The 12,295-nt window shown below is 38.0% G+C and overlaps 1 protein-coding gene across 1 annotated transcript; it reads left to right on the top strand.

Moving 5' to 3' along the window:
* The first annotated feature begins 3,890 nt into the window (after positions 1-3,890).
* Positions 3,891-4,811, top strand: Or4c102 (olfactory receptor family 4 subfamily C member 102). Its single transcript, NM_001000642.1, has one exon. The coding sequence runs from the start codon at positions 3,891-3,893 to the stop codon at positions 4,809-4,811; it is 921 nt and encodes a 306-aa protein (NP_001000642.1).
* Positions 4,812-12,295: the final 7,484 nt, after the last annotated feature.

Below are 12,295 nucleotides of genomic sequence, written 5' to 3' on the forward strand. Positions count from 1 at the left end.
TAAACATTGACCATATTCTACTCACATACTTATATTCTCTTTCTCCCCACTGTTATTAGTTCTATTCATTTCTCCAGACATGTTAACCTATATGTTGGCCTCATTTACTCATACACAACTTTATGAGTCTTCATAAAATCTACATTCCATGGGGGCTTTTTGCAGAATTAAATATTCAGTAGTTAGTCTGTAGCCCCATAAAAGATCTAACAATGCTCACTCTGTCTTAGGAATTTGCTCCTTGCAAAGTATGTGCTATGGTGTGTGTTTCTGCAGTTAGGGGACTCCATGGTCCTGAAAGGATGGCAAAAGGAAAAAAAAAGGAAAGAGATTACTTTGCCTAGTACTGAGGACACTTTAGCTGCCAGACTATGTTGCTAGAGATATATGTTAGAAAAGGAGAGATAATCAAGACTGATTTCCAGATCTGAAGAAAAAGGAAGGGATTATTCCATGTTGTCTCATAGACATGTTTCCTATGTTTTAAAACTATTTTAGTTTTTATGATTGCTTATAGGAGGTATTCCTTGGAAAGTTTAAAATAAGATAGTGTTAAGATCTGAAACGTCTTATGCTTTGATGGAGAAGTCCTGTATGTGTCTTCTTTGAGGCCCTTACCTTCCATATGTTTATTATAATAACTTTGAGATACACAAATCCACAGTTTATCATATACAGAGTGAAGTGGTGAAATTCATTTTTATGGTTTTCAAAAAGGTCTTCACACTACTGTTTAAGTATTATTCATGAATTTTGAAGACCTTGATTTAGTGATATGAGAAGTTGATGTTAGTATGGTTTACATTTGCAAAGGACATTCTGCCAGCCCTCTAAGTATTAATATGGAGAGTAAATAGAATATATTTGAGCCAAAAAACACATTAGTTTTATAGTTATTTGTCATCACTTTATTACTTTAGAGTGGTTGTGTAATTCAGAACTTGTAGTTCAAAATGAATGTTATATTCAAAATTCCCACTTATCTTACAAGAGATTGTCTGTCTGTCTCTCTGTCTCTCTGTCTCTCTGTCTCTCTCTCGCTCTATCTCTCCCTCCTCTCTCCTGTGTGTATATGTGTGTGTGTGTGTACATGTGTATATGCAACTCAGAGGTTACTCTCCAGTATCATTTCTCACATGTCATCCATCTTTGTTTTTAAAATGTGGTGATTACTTGTCCTTGATCTCATCAAATGTGTTATGTGACAGTTTTCATACCCTAAGGTTTCATTTGTCTCTGCCTTCCAAGCATTAGGATTACAACCATGATCATTTGCCATCAGCTTTTTATGCATTTTGGTGTGTCAAACGTAGGCCCTCATGGCAAGCACTTTACACATTGACTTGTACTCTTATAAAACTTAATGATTTTTGAACCTCAACTTCCTTGTTCTTAAAATATACTTTAAATGTACTCATATCATATGATAAGATGGTTATGTACTAACAGAACAATTACTTGCGGAAAAGGCAATAAGCACAAAACAAAATAAGCTTTATAATTTGCCATTTCCATTCTCACTTAGAATCCTTTGCTTCATCTAGTGACTGCACAAGTAAAACTTGAAGAAAAGTAGTTTCTGATGCAATATTGATACTGATCTTATGTTACACTTTTATACTACAATTTTATATTAATTGACTGACTTAGAGATCACACACAGTACAGATATGGGCTTTTAAAGTAAAAAGAGTTCTTAAGATTTATTTCATTTTTTATTGGATATTTTTATTTACATTTCAAATGTTATTCGTGTTCCTAGTTTCCCAGCCATAAGCCTCTTGTCACATCCCCTTCTCCTTCTTCTATAAGGCTGTTACCCCCCATTTAGCCTCCCCTATCATTCCCCTAAAACTGGGGGTCCAGCCTTGGCCAGACCAAGGGCTTCTCCTTCCATTGGTGCCCAACAGAGCCATATGCAGCTGGAGCCATGGGTCTCTCCATTTATGGTCTTTGGGCAGTGGTCTAATCCTTGGGAAATCTGGTTGGTTGGCATAGTTGTTCTTATGGGGTTGCAAGTCCCTTCAGCTCCTTCATTCCTTTCTCTAATTCCTTCATTGGGGATCCCGTACTCAGGTCAATGTTTTGCTGTTAGTATTTACCTCTGTATTTGACATGCTCTGTCTGTATCTCTCAGGAGACAGCTATATGCGGCTCCTCTCAGCATGTACTTCTTAGCTTCATCAATAATATCTAGTTTGGGTGGCTGTATATATTTATGGGTCAATGTGGGGCAGGCTCTGAATGGCTGTTCCTTTAATCTCTGCTCCAAACTTTGTCTCCATGTCCCCTCCTATGAATATTTTTTGTTTCCCTTTTTAAGAAGGACTGAAACATCTGCACTTTGGTGACCCTTCTTCTTGAGCTTCATGTGGTATGTGGATTATATCTTGGGTAATTCAATTTTTGGGCTAATATCCACTTATTTGTGAGTACATATTATGTGTGTTTTTCTTTGATTGGGTTACCTCACTCAAGACGATATTTTCTAGTTCCATCCATTTCCCTATGGACTTCATGAAGTCATTGATTTTTATACCTGAGTAGCATTCCATTGTGTAAAACATGAAGAAAAATTCAGTTCTGATTTAATATTGCTAATGATCTTACATTATTCATTTTTACTACAATTTTATATTAATCAACTGACTTAGAACATATGAAGTGATGAGATCACACACATTATAGATAAGGGCTTTTAGAAGTGAAAAAAGTTCTTAAGATATAATTTATTTTAAAAGTGTATTCATATATGAAATTTAGGATTAGAATACATATTCATATATATGTGCTATATAATATAAAATTATAATATTTCCTTTCTATAGGACTGTCAATGAATTTTACTACTAAATTTTTGAATGAAACAAGCAAAGGAATCATAAATTTATTTTAGAGGATAATTGTCATAATGAAATTATATAATTAATGTCATCTATTTCAAGTACTACATATTGACCTTGGAGAAATAATATAGATTGTAATTGATTTTAGCTTTAGAAGCAGAAATGCTGAATTCATATATGACTTCAGTATTTTTCTTTGTATGAAATTTTGTATCACCTCCTGTCATCTTCCCAGCCTCATTTTCTAACCCCTAAAATGAAACAAACAAACAAACAAAAAAAAAAAACTGTAAGACAACCAGTTTCATGAGGCATAGTAGAGACTCACTGATTAATCGAAATATGTAATGATGATATTAATATTCAAGTTTTATAAGGTAAATGTTTATATGAAATTGGAAAGTCCTTGATATTTGAATTTTCTCAAGGCTCTTAAACAAAAACATCGTAAATGTTCAATAAAAATATGGCATGAGAATAATGCAATACCCTTCCAAGTGCACATGAAATGCTAAGACAAGATGAACAGTCTACCTTCAAGTGTGCAAAAAGAGTTGTTTACATGTTCATGAGTTCTTACACATGCATGTTGTATTTATTGTGTGTAAAAATAAATGATGCAGACACCAAAAGTTGTGAGACATAGAATGACAAAAGACCAAACTAAGAGTGTGCTAAATCAGTTATTAAATACCTGTTAGCTGTCATATTCTAGTAGTCAATATTTTTTTCAATATTTAATTCTATAACATTCCTAGGAATATGTACTACTTAGTTAAGAATTCCCAAGTTGTTCAAGCAGAAAATACCAGGACACCGTTGTATGTATTCATAAGAATCAAAGCTGATGCTCGTTCCAAAGTCCTGAAACTATAGTCAAATTGTAATTTTAGTTGTTGGCTTCTACATAAACGGATGGAGAGTATGTGTGTCAGGAAGATGTAAGCTATGAAGAAAAAGATGTCTTCAACGCTGTGAAATGACTCTTTCAATGTAATATTCCTTTTGCAGATTCTCCAGGTCTATTTTTTCCTACTTACAAAAATGATGAATAAAAACAATGTGACAGAGTTTATTCTGTTGGGAATTACAAGTGATCCAGAGCTGAGGAAAATGCTGTCTGTGCTGTTTCTAATTATGTACATGATCACGATCTTTGGAAATCTTCTCATTGTGGTTACCATAACCAGAAGCCCGAGTCTGAGGTCACCCATGTATTTTTTCCTTTTATCTCTGTCACTCATGGATGTCACTTACTCTTCTGTCATTGCTCCTAAGTTGATTATTGACTCCCTTTCTGAAAGGACTATTGTGTCATTTGAAGGTTGCATGGCCCAGTTATTTGCAGAACACTTTTTTGGTGGAGTGGGCATCATCCTTCTCATTGTGATGGCCTATGATCGCTATGTTGCCATCTGTAAGCCTCTGCACTACACAAAAATCATGACTCCTAACGTGTGCTGCTTGATGGTAGGAGGGGCTTGGGTAGGAGGATCTATGCATGCAACCATTCAGCTTCTTTTTATGTATCAAATACCATTCTGTAGCCCAAATATTATTGACCACTTCATGTGTGATTTGTTTCCATTGCTGAAACTGGCCTGCATGGATACATATATCTTGGGTCTTTTAGTAATTTTGAATAGTGGGGTGATGTGTGTTTCCATTTTCCTTATTCTCATTGCTTCCTACATTGTCATCCTATGCTCCCTTAAATCTTATAGTTCTGAAGGGAGACGCAAAGCTCTCTCTACATGTAGCTCACATTTCACAGTGGTTGTGTTGTTTTTTGTGCCATGTATTTTCTTATATATGAGGCCTGTGGTGACATTTCCAATAGACAAAGCAATGGCTGTGTCCTTTACAATTGTTGAACCAATGTTAAATCCTTTGATCTACACATTGAGAAATGCAGAGGTAAAATATGCTATAAAGAATATGTGTAGAAAACAGGGGTGCCACTAACTGTTAAGACAAGAATACATATTTCCTACAAAGACAGTGAAGATCTGTTTGCTCCACTAGTTCCCGTCCAATCTGCAAAAAAGTTCTTTGAAATATTGTTTATTTAAAAAATAGATAAAGCTATCTCTTGGTTTTCTAGTTTCCAGGACAACACTTAATCAAGATATTTGCTGATATATATTCTTCCTCACAATGAAGTACACACACAAACACACACACACACACACACACACACACACAAACAGGGAGAGAGAGAGAGAGAGAGAGAGAGAGAGAGAGAGAGAGGAGCAAGGGGGAGGGGAGGGGTGGAAAGGGAGACAGAGGTTGGGAGAGAGAGAGGAAAAGGGTGAAAACGAGAAAGAAAGAGGGTGAGAGAGAAAGGGAAGCTGAATAATAACTACTGTAGATATAACCCTGCCATATTCCAAATTGTATTACAGAACTATAATAACCAAAACAAAAATATTGGCGTACAAACCTCCGTGCTTATGTTTACACTAGAATGAAGTAGAAACAATGATGCAGACATTATTCCGTACACCAAGGAATACATAATATTTTTCATTGATATATTCACTTATTCACTTTACATCCTGATTGCAGCTCCCCTCTATTCTGTACTCCCTGTCCCATACTTACAAATTCCTTGCATTATCCATCCTGTTCTTAGAGAAACTCTCTTGTGTACCACACTGCCTGGGACATCAAGTCTCAAGAAGGCTAAGCACATTCTCTCCCATTGAGACCCAAGTAGGCATTTCAGCTAGGAGATAAAGATCCAATGGCAGGCAATATAGTCAGAAATAACCTTCTGCTAAAGTTGTTAGGGGTGCCCATATGGACACCAAGATACACACCTGAGACAAATATGTATGGGTCCTAGATATAGATCATATATGTTCGTTTTTGGTGGTGAATCTTGATAGGGCCAACATTAGTTGATGTAGGTCTTCTTGTAGAATAACTCAGTCTTATTTCACACTCACAAGACACCACATGCTCTGCCTGACCTTTGGCTGTGGCTTTCTGTATCTGCTTCCATCGCGTGCTGGATGAAGCCTCTCGGAAGATAGTTATACTAGGCTCCTATCTATATGTGTGGCAAAGTATCATTAATAGTGCCAGGGTTTGTTCTTTTCCACTCACTGGATCTAAATTTGGGCCAGTCATTAGTTATCCAGCCTCTCAATTTCTGCTCCATCATTATCCCTGTACAACTTGTAGGCAGGACAAAATTAGGGTCAAAGGTTTTGTGGGTGGGTAGATGCTCCTTGTGGTGCTTTGAATATACTTGGTCTAGGGAGTGGCAGTACTAGAATGTCTGGCCTTGTTGGAATCCATGTGACCCTGTTGGAGAAAGTATGTCACTGTGGGTATGGTCTGTAAGAGACCCTCCTCCAGGCCACGTGGGAGCCAATCTTCTCCTGTTTGCCTTCTGAACAAAATGTAGAACTCTTAGCTCCTCCAGCACTATGCCTCCCTGGATACTGCCATGCTTCATACTATGTTGACAATAACCCAAACCTCATAATAAGTAAGCCAGCCCCTATTAACTGTTGTCCTTTAGGAGTTACCTTGGTTGTGGTATCTTTTCCCAGCAGTAAAACCCTAACTAAGACAGCCATTCTTTTTGTGGAAGTCTCACCTGGCTATAGAAGGTGGTCAGTTCTATGTCCATATCCACAGTTTCTAAAAGTCTCAGCTAGGGTTGCATCCAATAGATTCCTATGAGCCTCCCTCATCCCTGGTCCTTGGCTAGTCTAATAGATTCTCTCCACAAATTTCTATTCTCACTCCAAGCCCTGTCCCACCCTCACTGTCCCCACACCAAATTTTCTTCAGCAATCTCCTCCTTACCCCCACAGCCGCACAGTTCCTCTCTTTATTTACCTCTTATGACTATTTTATCTCCCCCTCTTAGTGAGATTCACACATCCTCTTAAGTCCTCTTTATTACTTAGTTTTTTGGGGCCTGTGAGTTGTAGCATGTTTATTTTGTACTTCATGGCTAATATCCATTTATAATTGAATACCTATCATATGTGCCTGCCGCGGTCGGCAATCTTGGAGGTTCCAAGGATCCGCGGGGGGACCCCTGTTGAGGACACGCGTGGAGCGGAGACGGGATGGCGAACAGAGACACAGACACAGAGAGAGTGTGGTCAGTTGTTGCAACTTTACTGAGAGAGCATCAGACATTTATACACAATTTTCATTGCATAACAATCTTGGACCACGGCCAAGAACATTTGATTTTTCTGCAAAAAGTAATAGCTTGCTATTTTTTTCAGACGAGCCGCAGTCAGCCAGCCTAGTCTAGTTTTCCGTTTGTCACATCAAGGAGGAAGTTTCAGGGGACCGCAAGTCTGGCATATCTTACGCCATCAGGTCTGTGCATCTAGTTCTATCGCTCTAGTTAACCCTTTGATCCCATCTTTGTTAGTCCTGTAGATGTACATCCAAGGCTTGGGGCAATAATATTGCATGCCTGATCCCTGTCTAAAGTATCTGATGATCTGTGACCTTACCTCCCATTTCTCTTCTTCTGAGAGCACACACCAAGGAGGACGGGCTCTTGCCAATCTTTCTGACCAAGGCAGTGACAAATACCTGACCCTATATCCATCCTTAGTAACCCACCTATCAAAATTCAAATCATATTCTCCAGTATATGGTAATGGAGCATCCGTTGGTCGATGCACATATGGTCCCCTGTAAGTACCTGGTTGCCACCACCTGTTTCTATACTCTGTAAAATATTCATAGCCGACCCAAAGCTCAAGGAATCATTTCTCAACAGTTCTACCAACACCCTAATAGAAGAAGCATCACTATCCTTATAAGTATAATTCTTTGCTAAATCTTATATTTCCTTATCTATAAGAGAAGACATAATCTGCAACCTTGGAGTCCCTGTCATCAGAGGCTCTGTCTGCTGTAAAGAGGAAGCAGGAAAGCTTGTGGTATTAGTGATCAAAAATAGATCACGACCTTCTGTCCTATTATTAAAGGAAGTCTCTGTCTTGCCAAGATCATATTCAGAATCAAACAAAGAAAAAATAAAGAAATAAGTGCTGACAACGATCTTTCCCATGACCCAGATGCCCGTCAGCCCAGAGCCAAGTTTGCAGCAGGGGGCAAGTCCAGATGCACATCTTCTTGGAGTCTGCCGCATGCAAGCAGGGGGCTTAACCACGTGTGGTGCGAACCCTCGAACCGGCTCCCACTCAGGCGTCATGTCTGCCCCGGAGCTCGGTTATCTCTGCTGCAGGCGCGGCATGTGCCATTTTGCGTCTGGATTATCTCAATCAGTATGATTTTTATTTTTACTTCCCTCCATTTACCTGCAAATTTTATGATGTCTTTGTTTTTAATAGCTGCACAGTATTCTATTTTATAAATGTACTACATTTGCTTTATCCATTTATTGAATTAGTGATATCACAGTTTTTCCAGTTTCTGGTTATTTTGAATACAGCTGCTATGAATATACTTGAGCAAAAGTCTTTGATGTATAGTGGGGAATCTTTTGGGTATATACCCAGGAAAGGTACAGCTGGGTCTTAGTGTAGCAAATAGTGAATTCAAGACAGCAATCAGACCATTGAAAGCATGAGCAGCTCCATTTGGTGAATAGATAAGAGAGACAATGGGTATTGATTTTACAGGACTATCATCCCAATATAGTAGGGCAAGCCATACCAAGAAGTCTAAGAAATCAAAACGCCTGATGATTTAATTGTAGTGAATTATGCCATTTCCAAAGAAATTGTATGGCTAGAATATTCAGAGCTCAAAGTAGTAGGCACACTGACTCTTGAGAATATATTGTTCATTGAAGAGAACAAACAGGTTCTGCTTGCTATGAACCTTAAAGTTTTCCAGGATGTTGCAGCCACTGTGGAAATGGCAAACATATGTCAGAGTACTGCAGATCTAAGAGAAACATAGGAAGCAACTTCTTGCCTTGGTAAATGAACAGAGGCACTTGTCAGCTTGAGGTCCCACAGAAAGTAATATGAGCTGCTTTCCTTTGGTTAGCCAGAAGGAACCAAGCAGACAAGAAAATCAAAATTAAATATATATGTTCTTACAATGCTAGAGAAAGGAGTGAAGTTTGGATCTAGCCACAGATATGCGTCTTACCTTATCCCAAAGTTGAATGTTATAAGTTACTTATATACATTTATGGTACTTTACCATATGGAAGAGTGAGAATAATCTTGGGAAGGAGCTGCTTAATGTCTCAAGATTTTATTGAGCATCCCAGTGTAGTAGATGGTGATAGCGAGAAAGAAGTTAAAATCATGGCATGTGTGAGGAAGGAAATCCAAATTGATACAGGGATAGAATTGCTTAATTGTTGTTTCCTTACATCAAAGGCAAGGCCACTCCAATAGAAAGGACAGGAGCTTTGGAAGTACAGAAAAACTTATGTTCTGGAAAACAATGGTTAAGGATCAGAGATCCGAATTAATGGAACAAATGAATAGTGTTTGTGTAGAATGTTTGGTATATACAGGAGCTAATGTTAATATTCTTTTTTTTTTTCATTTAATTATATATATATATATAATGTTATCCTCTTTCCCTGTTTCCCCTCCAGAAACCTATTATCCCATCCCCTCAACCCTGCTTCTGTGAAAGTGCTTCCTCAACCACCCACCCACTCCCTCCAATCTCCCTGCCCTGACATTCCTCTACACTAGGACATCTAGAATTCACAGGACCAAGGTTCACTCCTCCCATTGATGCCTGAAAAGTCCATCCTCATCTACAAATGTGGATAAAGCCATGGGTCCATCCTTGTGTACTCTTGAAATGGTGCTTTAGTCTCTGGGAGATCTGTGGTGTCCGGTTGGTTGGTTGATATTTTTGTAATTATGGGGTTGCAAAGTCTGTCAGCTACTCAGTTCTTTCTGTAACTCCTCAGTTCGGGACCCCGTTTTTAGTTCAATGGTTGCCTGTAAGCATCTGCCTCTGCATTTGTCAGGCACTGGCAGAACCTCTCAGGAGAGATCTATATCAGTCTCCTGTTAGCATGCACTTCTTGACATTAGCAATCTTGTCTGGATTTGCTGTCTGTATATAAAATCGATTCCCCCATCTGGGCAGTCTCTGGATGGCCTTTCCTTCAGTCCCTGCTCCATACTTTGTCTCCATATTTCCTCCTGTGAATATTTTTTTTCCTCTTTCGAAGAAGGTGTGAAGCATCCACACTTTGGTCTTCCTTCTTCTTTAACTTCATGTGGTCTGTGAATTATATCTTGATTATTCCAAGCTTTTGGGCTAATACTACTAATCAGTGAGTATACAGCATGTGTGTTCTTTTGTGACTGGATTACCTCACTCAGGATGATATTTTCTAGTTCCATCCATTTGCCTATTCTTTCTTAAAAGTATTGGAATCAAGATTGGCCACTTCATAGGATTTAAAAACAGTTTATAGGAATTGGTAAAATATCAGGTATAAGACAAAGTATCTAACGGATTAACTGTGTGGGACTAGAAGGTGGAACAAGAACATTGAAACATTATGAGGGTGACACCCATAAATTTATGGGGAAGGGATTTTTACAACAATGGGGTATGCAAACTAACATTCCTGCAATTCCAGGGAAAGCTAATAAGAAAATTATTTGTGGTGGGGAGATACTCCTAGGAAAGATATTGATCCAGGTGATTGAGAAAAATCACAAGGTGTGCCCATGATCCAAATCAGGACAACACAGAGATCAATTTTTCAAATTTATAAAAGGGACCACTTCTGACATTCTCACAGCTTTGCCAATAAAATTGTTATCAAACAAACCTGTATGGCAAGAACAGTGTCACAAAATAAAAGGAAAATTGCAAGTACTTGCTTGAGCAATTGGTAAAAGTAATCTGAAGGCCCAACATATAGAAGAGTCTACCAGGCCATTGAGTTCTTATGTGTTTGCTATAAAAAAAATCAGGAAAATGGATTATGACAACAGATATAAAAAAAGGTTATAAAGTAATTCAGCTAGTGATTCCTTACAGCCTTGACTTCCTGAAGGACATAGCTACATTTTCCTTGGATGCTACAAGGTATGCTCTGGGGCCATGATCCTAATAGACAATACGGTAAAGCAAAGCAATGCATGTGAGAAAGAACAAAGATGGAACAGTGTGGAACAATGATTCTCAAACTTTTTAATACAGAGAACTTTTAATATAGTTCCTCAGGTTGTGGTGGTCCCCAACATAAATTATTCTTGTTGATGTATGTATGTATGTATGTATGTATGTATGTATGTATGTATGTATGTATTTTTTTTACACTCCAGATTTCATTCGCCTCATGGTCCATCCCTTTATTGTTCCACATTCCATACCCCCCACAATCCCCTTTCCAGTCTCAACCATGATGTCCCCACCCCACCCAACCCTCCAGACCTCTAAACTTCCTGGGCCTCCAGTCTCTTGAGAGTTACATGCATCTTCTCTGACTGAATCCAGACATGGGAGTCCTCTGCTTTATATGTGCTGTAGGCATCAATTCAGGTGGTGTATGCTCCCTAGCTGAGGAGGAGGGCAATCCTGTAGAAGGACCAGCAGTCTCAATTAACCTGGACCCCCAAGATATCTTATTGATACTCTATAACTGTAATTTTGTTAGTTACAAATGAAAATGAAAATATCTGATACAAAGATATCTGATATGTGAATCCAGTGGGGGTCACAACCTGCAGGTTGAGAATCAGTAGTTTGTAGGGAGGAAAGGGAAGAAGGAAATGATTTATATTATAATCTCAAATAAAAGATACAATTTGAAAAACTTAAAAAAAATATATCATATGAGTAATTCCTATGACCTTAACAATAACTACACTCCAAGCACGACTCTATGGATACAGTATTGACCCATGTGCACTACACTAAAAGTACTTCATAATTTGTTTAATTTAATCAGGAACATGTCTGATCACCACTTAGCAACTTTGAGCTACATTAAATCCACATTAGCAATGCACAGTGTGTTAGTTAGAAACACTGATAATTCCTCAACTAAAGACAGTTAAGTAGGGATTTAGGGATCAATGAATTAGAAATATTAATGATATTTTTCAGGTAAACCTTACAACTTAACCTTGCAGAGCTCAGAAGACATAATCATAAAAATATTGAGAAAGTTTGTGACTGAGAGGATGGACCTTGAATGTTTCTATTATCACTCTTTCTTGTTACATTGGTCTTACTATAGAAAAACATTACAGAAATGGAAAATATAAATGCAAACTTAATAATGAAGTTTAAGTCCCAGGCATCAAAAGAAAATATTCATCCTCCAAAGGATGGATCCTCCATTGTTTATGTGACTAAGAGAGTTGAAACAGAAAATAGAAAATGAAATAGCTTTCTGACTCATCTCATTTAAAAAAAAATTGCTAGGCAAAGAGGCAGTAATCAATTAGTACCAAACTACTATGGAGAGGAGGTGTATAACAGTGGTGTGATTA

This window comes from Rattus norvegicus, chromosome 3 (assembly GCF_036323735.1).
Source record: "Rattus norvegicus strain BN/NHsdMcwi chromosome 3, GRCr8, whole genome shotgun sequence".
Classification (NCBI taxonomy): Eukaryota; Metazoa; Chordata; class Mammalia; order Rodentia; family Muridae; genus Rattus; species Rattus norvegicus.